Raw genomic sequence first — 22,386 nt, 5'->3', positions numbered from 1 at the left:
TTCATAAATTATTTTAAGATCAGTCTTGCACTGAATGACACATTATTAGTGTTGATACAACATGAAATAGGGAAGAAAATATATCAACAAGGGATATATCACTGTTGTTGAGAAATTAGGAGTAACTTCGAGATTTTCTGTCAACAGGCAGGTCATTTGAATGCTTGAAGTTTGGTTCTGTAATGTCAGCCAACACAAGTAGTAGAATTGTCATGGAAACCAGTGAAGCAATTATATCTATCCTGTAAGGATATTTTCAGGTAACTAACATAACCATATTTTTATTCACATTCGTGATAATGTAGCAAGACTGACATGCATTTCGTAGGTCTCTTTACTAGTCACTGCAGATACATGACATATTTTTCGAAGTAGAAGCATTTTCCCAAACTACTGTTTTATCCACCAAGCCATACCACATTTTCTAAGTAATAAGATAAGTAACTTCGTAGTGAACCCTCCAGTGACCGTCTTAAATTGGTATACACAATGACTACCCTGGTGCATGTCTATTAAAACTGATTCATGTTCAAAGACTGCTTGAAAATTTGAATCTGAGGTATGATACGCACAAAGAATTGAAAACATAATGAGCACACAGTAACAGCATGTGGCTGGTTCATGAAGATCTGTAACATCAGCATGGAGAATATTGCCAAAACATCAATTCTCTAACTCACACACTCAGTATTTAATTACAACACTGAGAATATTTTTGGAACCATCAATACCATTCATCAGAATTTCTACTGTTGACAATATATAATCATGCCTTCAGTAGTTCAATATACTGACACTTTGAGAACATTGTTGGGCGTGACAAGGGCTGTGGAGATAATAGAACTTTCGCCCTCTTTAACTTCTGCTTGCTTAACTAAAATCCATGGAGATATGAAATGAGGCATGCTGAAACAGCAGCCAAATCATTGTAATGTTCAACATAACGTAAAAGAAGGCAGGTGGATGATATAATTATAAATACCGGAAATCTATGGACATACAACACAGATTGCTAGCTTAGTTTTCAATGAACAAAAACATTTTCCTTTTTTTCACCCACATTAAATTATGTTTCAGTCTTACCCACGAGTGATACCTGCTCGAGTAGCATAACACGCAGTTCACTAGCTTGCGAGTCATGGAGGTGAGTGAGACCGAAATCAAATCCAGTAATAACACACAGAGCATTAGGTATTTATGCAATTTACAGACAGATAGTGCAAACAACTTTCCTGTTTTAGGTTACCTTGATGACTGTGGCATCATGTAGGGCACCTGGCCACAAAGTTAAAAATTAAATACCCTTAGTAGATGGAACAAACGTTAGGGAAAAGAAGTAGAAGAAGTTATGCTTATGTGACAAAATCATGTTTCAGTAGTATAATTAACTTTGATATTAATTTTAAATGTTAATAATATTTAGTCTGTATGTTTTCTTAAAAAATAATGCTTACCTTTGTAAGAACACTGTCTCTGTATCAGCTGCACATCATTTTACCTGTGATTATGACGTTTAGTTGTCACCTGACGAAGCCCCAGGAAGCCGAAGAATGGTTTGTGAATAAAGAAATAATAATTCCGTAACATCAAGGAAATATTTAATCTTTCATTACTTTTGTTGCATTCTGCCAAGTACTGACAGAGAATTCATTTCATACTATAAATTCAAAATTGCCTGCGATGAAAAAGACAACAATAGTCTATGACCTCTTGTTGTCTTGAGTCTAAAACCCTGCAAGGGCATCACGATATGTATGAATGTGGATAAACGAATTCATAACCTATGAGAAGAAATAAATAGGTGTATGACATATGGAAGTTTGGCGTGAAATGCATCCGCACTTGCAAATTTGAACCACCTCCAGCTGTATAACGGAATGACAACTGTGAAAATTTGTGCCAGACTGGGCAGTAATGGGATGCACGAGTACAAATATGACACATGGACGATGACATACAGAAGTTTGGGTCCGGCCACGAGTCATGCTTGGATAGCCAAAATGGTTAAGAGCACCACTCGTGTAAGTGGAGAATCCAGTTATGAGTCCCAGTCCAGCACAAATTTTCATTGTTGCCACTCCACTATACAGCTGGAAGTGGTACATTTGCAACTGCAAACATATTTCATGCTTTTCATAGTAGTTGTAGTTGCCATAGTATCTGTTCCTTCAGACAAGATGCATGTCTGAGGGTAGATTGCATCATACTTCTTCACAACACAAGAACTGCAATATTGTATCATATGGAAGTTTGTGTTAGTCTGGAGAGCATGCCCACATGGCCTAAAAAGAGAGTGTTTCAAGAAGGACTTAACAACTTTAAAAATTCATATAAAATTATTGAAAGAAGATATAGAGCTAAGTTTAGTGTTATTTTGGAGGGAAAAGAGAATCACGTTGTTTTACCTTAAACTAAAGATGTTGTATGTGGCTTCTGTTGGTTATCCTGCAAACATCCCATGGGAAGTTAATTTCTTCCCAGACTCGGTGTAGCATTGCAGGTGTAACTTGCTCAGTATCGGCGTAAATTCTTGCTCTAAGTTCAAGCAGAGAAGCTAGCACACAAAGTACAAACATGATATCCTTGATGAATCCCCATAAAAAAAATCAAGTGGTGTAAGTCTGGTGAATGTGGGGGCCATGCAATTGGTGCATCACGGTCAATCTACTGACCTGGAAAGCAGTCACTGAGAAAATCCCGGATGTCAGCCAGGTAGTGGGGTGGTGCACCATCTTGCATGAAGTAAACATTTCATTCTTGGTCCTCCTCATCAATCTGCGATATCAAAAATTGTTGTAACATATCCAGATATACTATCCCATTAATGGTTCTCTCATGGAAAAAGGGGCTGTACACTTTGTTATTAGTCAATGCACAAAAAAAGTTCAGTTTAGGGCTATCACAAACATGTTGCAATGTTTGATGTGAATTTTCACTGCCCCAAATACTGCAGTTATGTGTGTTAACCTTGCCGCTTAAGTGAAAAGTTGAATCATCAGGATTAGATGATTTTGTCCAAGAAATGTTCATCTTCAGGTAATCGATTTAACATATCTGCACAAAAGTAATTTTATCAGTGTCTTTTATTGCTTGTACGATCGTCAAACTATACGGTTTCAAATGCAAACAGTTTATCAACACTCACCAAGCAGTCATATGTGGGATTTGCAGTTCACGAGATGCACGCTGGGTCAATTTCATAGAGCTGTTTACAAAATATTGTCACACTAACTCAATGATGTCATCAGAAGTGCTTGGATGTCCTGATGATTTCCCATGTTTTATCGAGCACCCTGTTTCTACAAAACATTTATGACACTCATAAATTGTAGGCCTACTAGGAGGATCTTTAACATACTTGGTACAGAAATTAAGCTGAACTGTTGTCGCCAACTTCGGGAAACCAAATCACACAGCTATAACACTGGCGTCCAGTGAAGGGAGCCATCCTTAATGCAACAGCTGCTAGTGCTCCTTATGATACAATTCGGCACTAGTGAACTATGTGAGACTAACAAACTGACACTACAATCACCTGTGTAGGTACTATGAATTAATTCATATGAATTTTCAAAGTAGTACACTCCTTTTTGAAACACCTTGTATTAAGGCAACCACTCGCAATAGGTAGGAAATCTGCGTTCTAGTCCCGATCTGGCACAAATATTCATATGCCGCTTTAGTTAGTGTAAACACCTGTATGTATTATTGTTAACTTGAATTTCAGGAATAGTTTTAAATCTTTGACACTGACACACACAAACTGGTGCTCTTCACTGTGTGTTACATTACACAATGTTCCCAAGGATGAGTCCATCAAGCATATGGCAAAACATCCAGAGGGAGGCCATTTACAACAGTGCCGAAACTTGGATAATTTTACATACTGACAATGTGGCCACACCATTAAAGAATTTTGTTGACAATGACAACAGCCGTGGAAGTCTTGGCTTACACATATGGTATGAAGTTTATCATTGGTGCAAACTTTCTGGTTGATTGCTCACTACCACATCCCTTTCATCTCTAATGACAAATCATGGCAGTGTATATTCTTCCAGACTACTGGCCACTTGTGATTGGGATATTTTTGCTCTACGACATTCCTGCTCCTGTTTTCCCTCAGCTTTGTAGTGGCGACTTCTGCCACAGAATGTATCCGGATGACCAAATGTAGCGGGAAGAGGTAGAAGGCACTGTATTAAGACTCGTTCGAGCTTTCCAAATCATTTATTGTTTCCAACCACAGTGCCTCATTCACCTCGGTCTGCATCACAGGGACCCGCAATGCTGAGGCCACCACCCCAGCAAACCAGTGCAATGGGCTGCTGTGTGTCAGCCTCGTAGGGCCAGGTCGTCAGGGTTGCGCCAGCAGCCGGCTCAGCGATCTTCTTCCCTGTTGACTCAGCACTGCTCTGCTGAGAGCCGCCAAGCAGCCCGCTGCTTCCTTCCTCGCTGGCATAGCTGAGATTGTGATGACAACAAGCGCCCATCATACAGTGTCCGAATCTGCGGCCCTTGCCTTGGGATGCCTCCGACGTGTGTTGGAAGCCAGGAAGACTGCCCGCGATAGTAAGCCAAAGAGCGGCCTGCCACTGGCTGTCTGTCTACAGACCCCGCGTCGGCCTCAGAGGGTCGAACCAGCAAACTGACGCCCTTGGGATGCTGGAGCCCCATCTGCTGCTACATGTAGCTCGGGGTGTAACATGTCCCACCATCCAGGAGAGCTGCCATACTTGATTTACTCTCGTTAGAAAACGGCACTGATTTATACTCGGCTGTGCACCCCTGTATTGCTAACACGCTGCTCCGAATCACGTACTTACCACACCTAGGTTGTGCCAGTGAGCCCCTTCTGCCTGTAACTCGCGCCATGCAAACTGCTGTGTTTACTCCTTTCAGCAGTTCGACGGCCCTGTGGCCTCTGTTCTACTTCGCAACCACTGGTCAGCATAGCTTACTGTCTACTGGCCCATGCCTGGATGTAACGTCTGCGCTCAGAAATGTTGCATCGAATCTAACTTTCCAATCTTAAACTGTGGTGCTGCTACATTTTTCCCCTCTTCGGAAAGACCCGGTCCCCTGGTCAACCCTTAACTAGCTCTTAACTTGTTTGGGTCAGCACCTATGGCATATTTCCTTACTATTAGAAAACTTAAATGTGGTCTAGCGCCCCTTAAAACCATGACATGAAACAAAAAGTAAAAATTCCTTACTGGACGATCACTGCTCGATCCACCCCTTACCTACTTGTCTCACGCCCTCGGTATCCAATCCACTGGGACTTGGACTACCCTTGGTTCCCTTTTGGGATTAGCTCTCCGCCTGATCAGAAAGAAAACAACACATAACAAAGTTAAGGCTGCAATGACACTTGGCACAAAGGTGCTCAAAATGATCGTTATTTGCCATTGCCTTTCCCTATACTGAGTGACATGTTGAACAAGGTGTTCAGCTAATATGCACCCCTCTTGCTCAAAAATGAACTGGTTTACGGATCTCAACAGACCCGGCTCCAGAGTTTAATTTAACAAGGTCAAATTCTGTCTTGGCAAAAACTCTAAAGTGGCTTCTAGCCAGTACAGCTGTGGCTGTGTAACATTCAAATGCATGACTCCTGAAATTGACGCTGGCGGGTGGAAGGTTGGTCCTATTATGTTACACTTACTTCCATTGATTAAAATTCCGCTCCCCTCAAGCTCTATACATTTTGCTTCTGCAAATACTCCCTGCTCAAAACAACTTGCTACTACTAGTAAATTCTCATAGGTGGAGAAGATCCAATGCATTCCGACTCGTTGCAAGCTCAAGTTTGGCTCCATGATGTCCCTTAGACAGTCTATTCCTTTCCCCCTGGTTAAAAATAACTGCACTGTGCATGTGTCCCATATTTGTAGCTTCACAGATTTTCCTCCAACATTCACTATTTTTTATTCAAACTCAACACCGATTGTGTGACTACTTTCATTCTTAAACTACATTATATGAACTGGTGGAATAAACACGACTTTACTGATCCAGTACTGTCGATAACAAAAAATTCAAACAGGAAATCGTATGACTTTGACATCGTTCAACACATATTTATTACGGCTTCACCACAAAATTTACCCCGATGCATTTATTTCTCCAGAACTGCCTTTGATTTCTCCTCCAACAATACTCCACATACGTCAGATGCTACACTTCCCTTTTCAGTGACCTGAGGACAGGTATCATCACCACCCTTCCTCCCTCTTCATAAAGACTGCTGTCCCTAGCAGGCTCACAATACTCGAAAACACGTATAAAATGCAATGCCTAATTAATCTATCCAAACCCAATCATACATAACAAGAAAACAAAAAACACTACAAATACTCTACTACTTTCCGGATCGCAACGCATACAGCACTTCATGCTGTACTCTATCTTCCTGGTTTCTCTGTACTTAGCACCTCTCTTCACTCTCTCATTGTTCCTCTTTCCTTCCTGTCACACACCTGGAATCACATCCGGGCAACCCTTAAATGGCCGTAACTGCCCAATGTGTACCATCGTTGCTATAGTTGGCGGCTCAAGCTTAACATTAATGGGGGATGTGGTTTCGACAACTTGGTATGGCCCTTGATACCTCATGAGGAACTTCTTCGTTTTCCCTTTTTGCTTATAGGGGCTGAACAGCATTACCCATTGCCCCACTCTATACTGCGGTAAACTTTCTTTCCGCTTTACTGGGTCTTCCTGCCTATCCAAAGGCTTTGTATTTGCCTTTTGTACCCATTTCCAAACATCCAGAATTGTCCGTGTGAATTGACGTACAGACTCACCGGTCCTTCCTTTCTGTAGCCTCACCAAATCAAACGGTGATGGCATTTCTCACCCGTACACTACCTCATATGGAGACAAACCGGTATTTGTATGGACTTTTGCATTGTATGTACATACAATGTGCTTCAAAAACTCGTCCCACTGATGGTGATGAGAATCCACATAAAAACTCAGCATCTTCCCGACTTTTCTGTGTACCCGTTCTGTCCTTCCGTTGGCCTGTGGATGCAATGCGCTCGTCCTCAACTTCTTTATGTTCAACAATTTGTCCAGTTCCTTCATTAAATCTGACATGAAGTAGGTCCCTTGGTCAGTAATTATTGTCCTCGGTACATCAAACTAAAAAATTCAGTTGTTTACTGAGGCTTGCACGACCATTGCTGCCTACTGATTTGGCATAGCCACCATCTCCATGTACCTTGAAAAATGATCTATTATTGTCAGAATGAATCTGTACACCAATGGTGTTCACCTAAAAGGACCTAAGACATCAATCCCCAGCAAAGGAAAAGGACATGTCGCTTCCGGTAATCATTGTAGCTGTATCTGTTTCCGACTCAAATCTGCTCTCTGGGCACATGGTACACAATTCTTGAGATACTGATCCACATCTACTTTCCTACCTCTCCAGCAATACCTCTCCGCCACTCTCCTATTCATCACTCTACACCCTCTGTGATCATGTGGTTCCTTTAAAACCTCATCCCTCAACTTCGCTGGCACTACTACCCTTGGCCCTAACTTTGTTTCCCTGCACAAATGACCATCGTACATATTAAATTGTGGCTGTGTCCGATACAATTTACAATCATTGTCCGCGTCCTGTAATTCTTGCCATGCTGCTAGGTCAAAACCTATGACTTCTACTTTTGCCACCTTCCTACTTAGTGCATTCACATTGCCGTGCTTCTTCCCAGGCTTGTCCACCACCTCGTAGTCGAACTCACTAAGCCTCACAGCTCATCTAGCTAGTCTAGTGGACGGATCCTTCAACCCCAACAACCACTTCAATGCAGCATGATCTTTCACTATCCGAAATCTTATCCCATATAAATAACATTTAAAATATGTGATTCCATAGATTATGCTAAGCATCTCCCTCTCAGTTGTTGAGTAATTCCTCTCCACTGCATCCAACTGCCTAGACACATAGGCCACAAGATGTTCTTTCCCATCAATTTCCTGACTAAGAACACACCCTAATGCCTGATTCGATGCATCACATGCTAGTATGAACTCCTTTTCAAAATAGTGGAAACACAAAAATTGGACTTGATGTTAACACTTCTTTCAGTTTGTCAAATGCTTTCCGACACTCTTCTGTCCACTCAAATTTCACACCCTTCTGTAACAATTGTGTCAATGACTGTGCTATATCTGCAAAACCATTCAGGAACTTTCGATAGAAATTGCAAATCCCAATGAATGACTGCACTTCCTCAACCATTTTCAGTTCCCGAAAATCCCTTACAGCCTGTACCAACCTCAGATCTGTTCGCACTCCATTCTTACTGATAATATGACCCAAATATTTTGCTTCTTCTAATACAAAATGGCACTTCTCCAGGCTCAACACCAAATGAGCTGAGAGAGAGAGAGAGAGAGAGAGAGAGAGAGAGAGAGAGAGAGAGAGAGAGAGAGAGAGAGGGGGAGGGCAGAGGGATGGGGGGGGGGCGGAGGGATGGGGGGGGGGGGGGCAAGAAAACTGACCATAATGCAGGCGATGGGCTCGAACATCGTACTGGACAGATGACGTCTGCTATTCTGACACCAAATGTAGTGGCGACTTCTGCCACCGAATGTATCAGGGTGACCCAATGTAGTGGGAAGAGGTAGAAGGCACTGTATTAAGACTTGTCTGAGCTTTCCAAATAATTTATTGTTTCCAACCACACAGTGCCCCGTTCACCTTGGTGTGCGTCACAGGGTCCTGCAATGTTGAGACCACCACCCAGGGAACCAGTGCAATGGGCTGCTGTGGGTCGGCCTTGTAGGGCCACATCGTCAGGGCTGCGCCAGGATCTGGCTCAACGGTCTTCTTCCCCATTGACTCAGCACTGCTCTGCTGAGAGCCGCCGAGCAGCCCGCTGCTTCCTTCCTCGCTGGCATAGCTGAGATCGCAGTGACCACAAGTGCCCATGATACAGTGTCCGAATCTGCAGCCCTCGCCTCTGGATGCCTCTGATGTGTGTTGGAAGCCAGGATGACTGCCTGCGGTAGTAAGCCAAAGAGTGGCCCACCACTGGCTGGCTGTCCACAGACCCTGCGTCAGCCTCAGAGTGTTGAACCAGCGATCCACCGTGGACTGGGACGCTGGTGCCCCATCTCTGCTGCTGCGTGTAGCTGGTGGTGTGACACGCCCCGCCATCCAGGAGAACTGCCACACTTGAATGAATCTCGTTAGAAAACGGCACCTATTTATACTCGGCTGTGCGCCTCTGTTTTGCTAACGCACCACTCCAAGTCACATACTCACCACACCTAGGTTGCCCAGTGGGCCCCTTCTGCTTGTAACTTGCGCCATGCAAACTGCCGCATTTACTCTTTTCAGCCGCTCGATGGCCCTGTGGCCTCCATTCTACTTCGCAACCGCTGGTCAGCGTAACTTACTGTCAACTGGCCCGCACCTGGCTGTAACTTGTGCACTCAGAAATGTTGCACTGAATCTAACTTTCCTATCTTAAACTGTGGTGCCTCTACAGCTTTTTGCAAATTGTCATCATCACTGTCACGAGCAACTTTTCTGGGATTTTGGGCTGGATGTAACTAAACACAACTGAAAAGGTTTTCAAATGAAACAGGTGATTACGAATATCATGCATGTTAACTGGAGGCTGCAGACTTTCTGGCATTACATGGTTTAACAAGTGAGCTGTTAAACTGTTGGGTGACATCCTGTGCTGTTTCTGTGGTTTCTACACATATAATGCCCATAACTTGTTTTGAACATCTGTTAGAATTAATCCATCTTGTACGACAAGTGTCAGCATATCAAACTCGACTGTAATAATATATCCACAAGTAACAAAATGGCCTAAGGCTGACACAATTCATTTCATCGTCTCTTGTATCATCTGCAGCACTTGTGTAACATAGTTAATCTTTGAAATTATGTAGAGGCACTTGTGTAACATAGTTAATCCTTGAAATTATGTAGAGAGTGACAAAGGCTACTTTTTGGATTTTGTCGAGCTTCGTAATATAGTTGAACCATGACATATGGTCATTTGTCTTTTGATCATCTGTGAGGCGCATGCTTGGTGTTACCAAAGAAATTCACTGTGGTATGTGGGAGTTAATCGCTGGATTCGGCCTTGACCAGAGAGTGGCCTCCATACAGCAAAGGCGAGTTCCACTGCACACATAACAAGAGAGGTGTATGGAGTGGGCCTGCAGGTGAGATGGATGAGGTGAGACAGTGTTTGGACTCTGTGCGTGTGCCGACATAGGGTCCGTGGCAAGTCAAGGAAGGCAGGTGGATTGAGGTTCATCATCATGGATGAAGAAGATGGGAAGTGGCTGTTGACTATACACATGGTTTGTCAACCTTTGCATATTTTGAGGCATTGTGGTCATTCAAACAGAGTGATCCAGGTTTCAATCCCGCCTAAGGAAGTGGTTATGTTGAAGAGTGTGGTATAACAGTGTTATAAATGAGTATCCGTTAGAAGTGTGACGGGATATTGAGAATGCCACTGACCAAAAGACTCTTGCAAAGATGAGTTTCGAGGAACTATTGTGTTGCACATATTTCAATTTTATGACACTTTGAGGAATGGCAAGCTGATTTGTATTTTGTGGTGTAATGTTCATATTGAGGTCAGAGAGAACTGTCACAAGTAATTTTGGAAAGCTGACCAGTGAAAGAGTAACTGATGCATGTTTTTAATTAAAGCTATCTAATTTCACTAAATTTCCTCAAATTATGATTGGTAAGTTAAAAGATTGAAAATTCTGAATAAACAAGGTGGTAACAGACATTGTGAGTAAAGTTTTATACACAAACAGAAGAGCAACTTTCAACAGCCAGGTTGGTTGGTTGGTTGGTTTGGGGAAGGAGACCAGACAGCGAGGTCATCGGTCTCTCGGATTAGGGAAGGAAGTCGGCCGTGCCCTTTCAAAGGAACCATCCCGGCATTTGCCTGGAGCGATATAGGGAAATCACGGAAAACCTAAATCAGGATGGCCGGACGCGGGATTGAACCGTCGTCCTCCCGAATGCGAGTCCAGTGTCTAACCACTGCGCCACCCCGCTCGGTAAACAGCCAGGTACACTATTGTACGGCATTAATTGTGATGACAGGTTTCAGCAAACTATGTTGCCATCATCAGATCTTATGCAGTATATTTCACTGAATGTTGACCAAATGCAATGTATATTGTATTGTATCATAGAAAGATACACTCCTGGAAATTGAAATAAGAACACCGTGAATTCATTGTCCCAGGAAGGGGAAACTTTATTGACACATTCCTGGGGTCAGATACATCACATGATCACACTGACAGGACCACAGGCACATAGACACAGGCAACAGAGCATGCACAATGTCGGCACTAGTACAGTGTATATCCACCTTTCGCACCAATGCAGGCTGCTATTCTCCCATGGAGACGATCGTAGAGACGCTGGATGTAGTCCTGTGGAACGCTAGCCATGCCATTTCTACCTGGCGCCTCAGTTGGACCAGCGTTCATGCTGGACGTGCAGACCGCGTGAGACGATGCTTCATCCAGTCCCAAACATGCTCAATGGGGGACAGATCTGGAGATCTTGCTGGCCAGGGTAGTTGACTTACACCTTCTAGAGCACGTTGGGTGGCACAGGATACACGCGGACGTGCATTGTCCTGTTGGAACAGCAAGTTTCCTTGCCGGTCTAGGAATGGTAGAACGATGGGTTCGATGACGGTTTGGATGTACCGTGCACTATTCAGTGTCCCCTCGACGATCACCAGTGGTGTACGGCCAGTGTAGGAGATCGCTCCCCACACCATGATGCCGGGTGTTGGCCCTGTGTACCTCGGTCGTATGCAGTCCTGATTGTGGCGCTCACCTGCACGCCGCCAAACACGCATACGACCATCATTGGCACCAAGGCAGAAGTGACTCTCATCACTGAAGACGACATGTCTCCATTCGTCCCTCCATTCACGCCTGTCGCGACACCACTGGAGGCGGGCTGCACGATGTTGGGGCGTGAGTGGAAGACGGCCTAACGGTGTGCGGGACCGTAGCCCAGCTTCATGGAGACGGTTGCGAATGGTCCTCGCCAATACCCCAGGAGCAACAGTGTCCCTAATTTGCTGGGAAGTGGCGGTGCGGTCCCCTACGGCACTGCGTAGGATCCTACGGTCTTGGCGTGCATCCGTGCGTCACTGCGGTCTGGTCCCAGATTGACGGGCACGTGCACCTTCCGCCGACCATTGGCGACAACATCGATGTACTGTGGAGACCTCACGCCCCACGTGTTGAGCAATTCGGCGGTACGTCCACCCGGCCTCCCGCATGCCCACTATACGCCCTCGCTCAAAGTCCGTCAACTGCACATACGGTTCACGTCCACGCTGTCACGGCATGCTACCAGTGTTAAAGACTGCGATGGAGCTCCATATGCCACGGCAAACTGGCTGACACTGACGGCGGCGGTGCACAAATGCTGCGCAGCTAGCGCCATTCGACGGCCACCACCGCGGTTCCTGGTGTGTCCACTGTGCCGTGCGTGTGATCATTGCTTGTACAGCCCTCTCGCAGTGTCCGGAGCAAGTATGGTGGGTCTGACACACCGGTGTCAATGTGTTCTTTTTTCCATTTCCAGGAGTGTATTTCATGGACATGAGAACAATAGTGTAGCAAGAAGTCAAGCATAAAATAACTATTACATGAAACAATGACACACACACAAACACAAACACAAACACAAACACAAACACACACACACACACACACACACACACACACACACATTAGTGTTAATATTAATGAGCACATCATTATTTTTACTCCTACTAATGCAACTAAACTTAATTTATTTTTTTACTGTCTACCAGTATTGAAATTGAAATTTGTCACTGGAATAGAAGAAGTTATCCAAGAGAAATGGTTTTAAATTAGATTTAAAACATGCTCTGCTATGTGTCAGACATTTTATATTATTGGGAGAATGATCATAACATTTTGTTGGACTACTTTCTGAGCCACCGATAGCTTTAATAATGAGTAATAAAAGTAATTTTTCCATCTTTTAAAAGTGTGATGGATTATTTATGACAAATTTCATTAGAAAATACATTCATTGTAACAATGCAGTTAAAATGTATAGCTCCTTGGAGAGGTACCTACATGACATCCGTGGATGAACACTACATTTTATTCTTGCTGCTCACTTTTGTACACTCAATACTTTCTTCCTAAGTGATGAATTACTGCAGAAAATTATTCCATAACACATTACTGAGTGGAAATAAGAAAAATGTGTCAGTAGGGTTCAAATGGCTCTGAGCACTATGAGACTTAACTGCTGAGGTCATCAGTCCCCTAGAACTTAGAACTACTTAAACCTAACTAGCCTAAGGACATCAAACACATCCATGCCCAAGGGAGGATTCGAACCTGCAACCGTAGCGGTCGCGCGGTTCCAGACTGTAGCGCCTAGAACCGCTCGGCCACCCCGGCCGGCATGTCAGTAGGTTCGTACATTTGTTTCCAGGATTAGCAATTATACAAGGAGCAAAGTAACTAAACTTAGTTGTCTGAGAAGCTCAGTAGCATGCTTCTTCCAGTTCAAGTATTCATCAATATTAACATCCAAAATTTTGGAGCTTTCTACCCTATTTACTGACTCCTACTCAAGTAAAACATCAATTGTTGGTATGACTTTATTTGTTGTACAGAAATGAATGTAGTGTTCTTTTTTCTTTCTTTCGTTTTTATAAATTTGAGGAACATCCAATTTCAGAGGACCACTAAATCGTTCTCTGGAAAATATCATTTACCATTTTTTCTGTCACTTTCTCTCTGTAATGAGATTTATCATAAAACTGGCATCATCTGCAAAAAGTACTAATTTTGCTTGTTGAATGTTAAGTGAAGATCATAAATGTGTATAAGGAATAGGAGTGGACCCAAAATTGAACCCTGTGGAACTCCCTTTGTGATCTTTCCACAGTCACTATAGTTTTCTATTTTTCTGAAATTGCTGGAGTTCTTCAGCAAAACATTTTACATTCAGTTTATTCAGTATGATTCAAACCAGCTGTGTGTAAAGCCATCAATTTCATACAACATGATTTTCTCAAATGGAAATGGAAATGCCGTGTGGCGAGGACCTCCCGTCAGGTAGACTGTTCGTCTAGTGCAAGTCTTTCGAGTTGACACCACTTCGGTGACTTGCGTGTCAATGGGGATGAAATTATGATAAGGACAACACAATACCCAGTCCCTGAGCAGAGAAAATTCACGACCTAGCCAGGAATCGAACCTGGGCATGACACTCCGTCGCACTGAGCACTCAGCTACCAGGGTCGGACATTTTCTCAAATAGAGTAATATGATCTACACAAGATCACAAAAAATACCATCTAGCGATACATTATTATTTAAGGCTTGTACTATTTGATGAGTTAATATATAAATAACATTCTCATTCAAGAAATCCTTCTGGGATCCAAACTGTTTCCATTTGAGTATGGGACTACTCACGAGTACATTACCTTTTGAATACTTTGGAGAAAATTGCCTGTAAGGAAACTGGATGATAATTGCTTGAGTCTGTCTTGCCACCTTTCTTATGAAGAAGTTTGACAATTGCATATTTTAACCTATCTGAAAAAATTCCCTGTGCCAGTGATGCATTGCATATATCACTGAGGACATTACTTAGAAGCTGGAACAACTTTTCAGAATTCTGTGTGAAATTTCATCAGCCCCGCATTAGTCCCCCCCCCCCCCCCCCCCCCTCAAGTGTATTGATTTCAATGGAGGATGTTGGTGCTACTTCTCATTGCTCAAAGTTTTATGAAATGACATTTTTAATATCTTCTCTTCCTTCTTCAACTGCAACATTTCGTGCTATATTTTTACTACATTTAGAAAGTGACTGCTGAAAGTACTTGCAATTTGTGAAATATCAGTTCCAACATTGTTATTTAGTTTAGTTGTTATGGAATCTATCTGTTTTCCTGTTTGACAATGTCTCACATAGTTTTAATCTTATTACCTGCATTATTTGTTTCTGTCAGGACACGCATACTTATGGGCATTTTAATGGTTTTCCTTAAAATTCTACATTATTTTTTGTAGCATGCAAGTGATATCGGTTCTTGACTTAACTGACCATTACATAAATTTTCCTCTTCATCTTATATGAGATTTTGATTTCCTCAGTTACCCACATGACTTACTTGTTTTTTAATGGAGCTTCTCGATAACATGCACCCACAGCATCATCTGGCAAAACACCTGACTCACACTACTCATCTTCCCTCTCTTTGCCTCATGTGTTCTTCCCTAGCCTCTCTCCACTTACATCTATCCAGATAACTACTTTTGACAATCAATGTTGTGTGTACTCTTCCTGGAAAAAGAGCACAAACCTGAAGGAACCACCCTCACATATACTCTCCCCTTTATGTCTCCCTCTTCACCACCACGTCCATGCCCTTCACAACTGTTGGTGTGTTATGTTTTCTAATGAAAGGGGGATAACCAATCCAGCATGTGGGTAAAGTGCGAAACACTCTGTAAAACTCCTCCAGACTGACTGGTGTATCAGACCAATCATCATTAATATGGTGTGTGGATTCAATCTGAATCAGATTCTCTTGACTGTTCCACAAGCTGCTTGTTCAACTGTACACAAAATAGGTTTGATTTTTTTCTTTCCTTTTCTTCCTGTATTTTTTTTTTCTTTTTGAAGAATGTAACAAAGTGTTTCTAATTTGTTACAGCTCTTCTGACTACTTGGGATTCAGAAATTTGTGGAAGAATCAATCTGTAAAAATCACCACAATACATTTAAATTTAATTCAGCTCGTAAATATGTGTACATTTTGCAATTACTATGTAACATTTTCAGCTTGCTTTGGGCTGAATATATTCACATAAAATACTTGAGTTCATTTGCTCATCTTGATAGTGTTTACTCCCTAACAGAAAAACACAGATAAAGTATATATATAAGTTTCTAACTGAGAAAACTCGGCTGTTTCTCTTCCTGAAGATTTATGAGTAAGGCACATACTGAAGTGAATACTTACAAATGGATACATGTGATTCCAGAATGTGTGGAACACAAACCTCAACAAACAAAAATACCCGGACAATTCTTCACAGAAGAAATAAAAAGCTGCTGCACACTTAACCAGATCAGTTGGCCTCTAATCTTCCATTTCTCTGTGGATGATAGACGTCACAGGCCGGAGTGATGGGTCGGCAGAGGTACAAGAACTTCCTCCTGATGTTACTCGTTTGTAGTCATTTAGAAGACGAACATGATGGCCGTGGCCTTTATGTCTGCAAAATGAAAAGAGCTTTCTGAAAATATAATTGAGATTCTATTGACCATTTACAGTGTGAAATTTCCATTTACGGAAGCAGATAATTCATGATTATTGTTGCCAATAATGAGAACACGAGTTAGTATTCTCTAAAATGTTTCTAATGAATATATCCGACAAAAAAGCTAGCACTTACTACAACAGATTTGTCAGATTCATAATGTATTTAATCCTGGTATCCCGGCTCTAGCATGGTGAGTAAGGTTACACCAATAAATGGGTACACCAATAAATCATTAAATATGTATGCATTTACATCACATCATTAATAAGACTCATAGTTGGAGATCAAATTCAAGTTGTATAAGAACAGAAATGGAAATCAGTTGTGTATTTTTTCAAAGGAATTACTGTAGAATTTGCCTTTATCAATTTAGGAAATTATGGAAAATCCTAATCTGAAAGGTCAGGTGGAGATTTCAGCCTGGCTCCAGCCAAGTGACTGTCAAGGGCGCTATTACACATGGATGGATGCGTTTATACTCTAGACCCTCTAAAACACCACAGAAAATACAGGAATAAAAATTAAATTCTCATTGATTTTGTATTTGGTGCATGTCTCTAATTCAAATATTCATGAGTGTGATTGATTATTTAGTGACATATTTCATCATCTTCAGTCATGATTTGTGGATTATTTCACTATTCATTAGTCTTAGGTGCAACATTAAAATTAGGAAATTGAACAAGCTCTTAAATTATTCCATTGATGTAAATTGTCTATATCAAGTAGAGTGACTTAGACAGGCCACCCCACAAATATCCAGAATGTGTAAATACAGAACTAGTTATTGAATTATTCCAATGACCTAAGTTCTCTACACCAGGTTAAGTGGCTTAGACAGGCCACCCCACAAATATTCATAATGTGTAAATACACAGTCTAGTCACATTAATGTGACCATCTGTCAAAAGCCTGAATAAACTCCCTTTTGCCATGCAGAAATGCAGGAAGAGAGTCGATGAGGTTCTGGAAGGTACTGAGAGCGATGTGGAGGCATGCCGACTACAATGCCATGGCCAGCAGCATTAGGTTCCTTGGTTGATGATCCATGACTTAAACAGCCCGACTGACATAGTCCCATAGATTCTCGACTGGGTTTTAAACCGGGGAGTTTGGAGGCCAGGGAGCACAGTAAACTCAATCTGGTGTATGTACATACACTGTGAGCTGTGTGACATGCAGCATTGCCTGCTAGTAGATGCCATTGTTCCCAAGAAAAAAGAAGCTTGTAGGGGTGGTTATGGTCCCCAAGGATAGATGCATACTGCTGTTGATCCAATGTGTCTTCCAGAATGGCAAGACCACACAGAGAATGCCATGAAAACATTCCCCAGACCATAACGCTCCTTCCTATGACCTGGGCCCTTTTGACAATCATTGCATCGCTGTACATACTGACAGTCATTGGTCCAACAGAGCGTAAAATGTGATTCATCTGAAATGGGCACCTGCCACCCATCAGTGGATGTCCTGTTGCAGTACTGGCATCCTACTCCAGCCATCATTGCTGATAAACAGCAGTCGGCATGGCAATGTACCACATGTATGGCTTTGCAATTCATGTATCCAATGATCTAAATATGGCAATATAACTTTGCCGAAACTAGCAATTAGGGTTTATATCAACTATGATCTGAACAATAAAACTTCTGTTTTGGAAGGTTTTTTGCATTGTATAAAGATTGCTCTACTTCTGACAATGACAGGCAATTAGAGTAAAGTACATCAAATTGTAACATTCATTTGGAGTACACGAATCTGGCAGCTTGGGTGCGCCAGAAAAAGTTTTCTGTGTAGCATGAACGTTTCTTGCTAGCGCTCCAATGGCACTTCAAGTAGCCAGAAGTGGGAGAAGGCATTGCTCTTACTCAACTCAAATGCACATGTGCATGAGGCCGCTAGCAACTGTTCGAAATGAACATAACATAAACACTTGTGACTTCACGCTCATCGGAAGCAGTCTGCTGTTATGAAATATTTCATAGTCTTCATCCTGAAGCCTTTGACACATTTTGCTGTTTATCTGTTCTACCAGTGAAAACTACAAAAAATTAACAAAAGACTAAAACAACGAAAAATCCCCAGAATTCTACAAAATTCCTGGGTTTTTCCTGGATTTCCTGGTTGTCCTGGAACTAATACACCCTGGATACACACTCTCCATCCCATCTGACGTCTCCTCAATTTCCAGTGCAGCAGCTAGAACTCATGTCAACAGATCTTCCTCTGTCTCTATAGGAACCTCATACAACAAACTTTGCACACGAGCCCACAAAAAGTAGTTCGTAGAAGTCGGACCGTTTCGGCCTACCTATCTTTCACCATACCATCTGTTGTGATGTCTGCGAGCCATAGGTGAGAAGTGAGACGGTACACAATCATGCTGAAACCACATTTCCTGACAGATATTCGTGGCAAAGCTTCCAAAATGAGTCAAATATCATAGGCAAATCAAGTATGCAGGATTAATTAGCTTGAGTGGAAGCAGATATGGCCAAATGACATGACCTTCCAAGAAGACCTGCCCACACGTTAATACAAACTGGTGCTGAAATCCCTGAAAATGCATGGCACGAGGGTTTTCTTCTGCCCAGACATAGTTGCTTCGTGAATTCAGAACACAGTCCCTAGTGAACTTACTTATATCTGTGAACAGAACTCAACTTGGAAACAGTTGTGCACTGACGCAGTGGTGCAGGAATCAAATGCAATAGGCAATGCATTGTGGAAAATCAGCTGGACCCATAGTGTGTACCCTTTGTAAGTGGTATGGATGTAATTGTTGCTCACATGGAAGGTCCCAGACAATACTATCTAACACTCACTGCACACACAATTTTTCGAGTACTTATTGCCGGGTTCTCTTCAATGCAATGCAATACGTCTTCTCCTAATTCAGGTGTGCAGCATTGCTGTGGAGCACCACAGTCCTGCCTTCTCACAGTGAAGGTACCTGTTTCTCGCAGCAGCTGCATAACTTGGGAAAAATGTTTGTGCGATGGTGTGCTACGTGGTGGAAAACCTTTATGGTACAGCTGACCAGCAGCTCCTCCCTTACCTCGAGCTTTGCTATAGGCAAGGAGCATGTCTATGCGTTCCAAAAATATGTACCAAACCATGTTTACTATATCAGAGACACACAGGCATTGAATAGGTCTCGCAGTAAGGTAGGTTTAAGTGACAACAGATGACTGTCTGAAGTAGTACACACCATTTTCTCTATCCTACTGTACACCACGACAAGTATCTCTAAGACTTTTATCTTTCCCTCAGCGCACATGAACGCATTACACATCTGAATTATTTGTAGAATGGAAATGGTACTTTCCTGTACATGGGTTCCTATTCAAAATGTTAAGTATTCACTCCCATCTACAAGCCCTTGAAGTTTGTAACGAAAATTTCTGAACACCCTGTATATCAGAATGAAGTTCGGTCATCAGTTTGACAATTGCTTTTATTTTGCTTTACTGGCTTCACAGATTAATCTGGCTTGTTCAGAAGCCTACAAAACTTGGGATACTAAGTAAAGTTTTGTAATACACATCTTATAATTTACATAAATGTGTGGTCAAGTTCTAATGATTTATAGTATCTCAAACTTTGTAGGCTTCTGAAGATGATAGATTAATCTGTTAAGCCAGTAAAGCAAAATAAAAATAACTGATGACTGAATTTTTTCTGAAACATAATTGTTGAGTTGTGAATACTGATGTACGATTTACTTATTTGCTCAAGAATAAATGTCTAATTCAAAACTCACCTGACTTCTGTGCTTTGTTCTTGACTAATTAAATCCGTATTCAACGTAAACAGGACAGTGCGATATGGAACTCTTGATGATCCTTGTAAATGTGATGCCTGATCAAGTTCACCATTGTAAACTAGAAGATCATCTACCAATATCTAGAAAAAATTTGAATTATATTGAGTTGCTGTACAAATGCCATATTATATATAATAAAAACACTGCTTTAACATATTTTAATACCAGCCTCACTTAAAAAGTTTGCGTAAAATGACCCTGTATAAAATGTATTACAATTATTCTGAAAATTATGAGACTTAATGAGAATTCTGGACTTTTGGAAAACTTAATTTCTCATATTTTTGAAGTAGTCTCCACTAAGTTACATATGCAAATACTTCCTTTTTAACCAGTCAGAAAAAATTAATGCAATAAACTTCTACTCAAGCTTGTTCTTGTATGTTTCACTTTGTATATTTTGATAAATTTAGGAAGAAATACTCCTAAATAACAATTTACAGTTACTGTCCTCTCTTCTTCATACATTACTGGGGAGCTGTTCCAATTTACAATCTTAACAGTGTAAAGAAGCTTATTACTCACTCTATCTAAGTTCTCTACATGTTTTGTTGGATGAGCACCATGAATTGCCACATCACCTCGCTCACATTAATACATCCATACTTTACCACCAGATATGAAAATGACTAGTGATTTTCAAATGCTGGGATTGAACCTGGCATCTGTAATCTACAATAATTTCTCAGACGAATGGCCAGGCGGTTCCCACAAACAGACACAACATTTTGACAACAGGACGAAATGTCATCACCAGACAAGTTGATGCACTGATATCGAGAGTTGGAAGTGATGCCATCTTACACTTGTGGGATCCTAACCCCTCCCAGAGATGGCACCGATGAACCAGACGTCCTAAGTTTGCACACCAATACTTTGTTTGGTTCACTGTCACACGGACCAACATCCCAGTAATCCCACTGACCACGACTTCACTCTACTGTTAGCACTGGGCTCTCTAGGTTTAGCGTCAGCAAAAATAAGAAGTCTTTGGCCAAACAGTGTGTATATTTTCATGTTGTGCCAACTTTTGAGAAAAAACAATGCAGTCGCTACATAGTGTACATGTGATGAATTTTATCTGCTGTTTTGTAGTGTTGTGTTTGAATATTCTATCACGCTTTTATCTCTAGCTTACAGTAGTCTATTTGTGCTGCAGCACAATTTGTCTCTACTCTTCACTCTTCATCTTGACAGTCATGCAAGGTGAGGAGCTAATATTTGTTGTTCACCGAGACCTATTCTCTCACAAGAATACTTGAGTGAACAGCATTTTTCCAATTTTAGCATGTTGATCATTGAACTCTAGTTTTGACCTCTATTTTTCTTTAGACAGATGGAGGATGATATAATAAGGATCCCCAAGAATTTAAATTATATTGTCTCTTTTATGATCAAAACCCAACCTGCATCTCTGTTTTGTCAAAATATGTGGAATGTTTGGTGATATCTTAAACATGCGTAACAGTGGTGTGCAGTTCAGAGTTACCCTACAGTTCTTGTCATTTGAATTATATCTGAAACCTCACATTGACAGTTGTAATGCTCAGGAGTGACCCAATTTTGGTATGCAGGCAAAATATGTATCACACCTGTTGCTTCTCCATACTGTGGGCAGCTTACTATAGGAGACTTTGTACTGTCAGAGTTGACTGTCACTGGAAAGTCCTGTTTGAAGAAGAAATACTTTGCAGAAGTTCTTCAAGTTGATGAACAAGCAGAGCAGGTCTTGCTGAAGTATATGCAACCCAGTGGGAAATGCTGGATTTGGCACACAGAAGATGACATATCTTGGTAAAATATTTCAGTAATCTCCCAGAAAGTAAAACCACCCAAGCTGTTGAATAACAGGGGACAATTTGTTTTTCAGTAGTATTGAAATAGGCCTAGTTCTCTCTTGTTCAAGTTTTTATCATTTTAACATAATAATTAAAGTATTTTCTTGCTGTTTTGTTTTAAATTTCACTCAATAATATTGATGTATCTATGTGTCACACCCGCAACATGAAGGGAAAAAATATGTTGTCTTTTGGAAGTGTCTGTGAATAAAAGTTATTATATCTTGTATTTTATTACTCCTTTCTTCACTGTGTAGAAAATTATCAACCATCCTGATTCAGGAGTAGAAGACAAAATAACTAAAGAACACAGCTATGGGCAAATGAAGGGTAAAGTTTTGTCACACCCAC

General features: G+C 41.5%; 1 protein-coding gene across 1 annotated transcript in view; it reads right to left on the bottom strand.

The window, feature by feature from the left end:
- Window positions 1–15,844: 15,844 nt before the first annotated feature.
- LOC124622145 (katanin-interacting protein-like) overlaps window positions 15,845–22,386 on the bottom strand; it is a 363,928-nt gene continuing 357,386 nt past the window's right edge. Inside the window, exons 14-15 of the mRNA XM_047147778.1 lie at window positions 20,135–20,277; window positions 15,845–16,323 (exon numbers count right to left, since the gene is read on the bottom strand). Coding sequence (XP_047003734.1) covers window positions 16,188–16,323; window positions 20,135–20,277 — 279 coding nt within the window. The 3' untranslated portion in view covers window positions 15,845–16,187. The remainder of the gene's footprint in view (window positions 16,324–20,134; window positions 20,278–22,386) is intronic.

Source organism: Schistocerca americana, chromosome 7 (genome assembly GCF_021461395.2).
Source record: "Schistocerca americana isolate TAMUIC-IGC-003095 chromosome 7, iqSchAmer2.1, whole genome shotgun sequence".
In the NCBI taxonomy this organism is placed as follows: Eukaryota; Metazoa; Arthropoda; class Insecta; order Orthoptera; family Acrididae; genus Schistocerca; species Schistocerca americana.
Note: the sequence above shows the minus strand (reverse complement) of the source record. Positions and strands in the feature narration are given on the sequence as shown.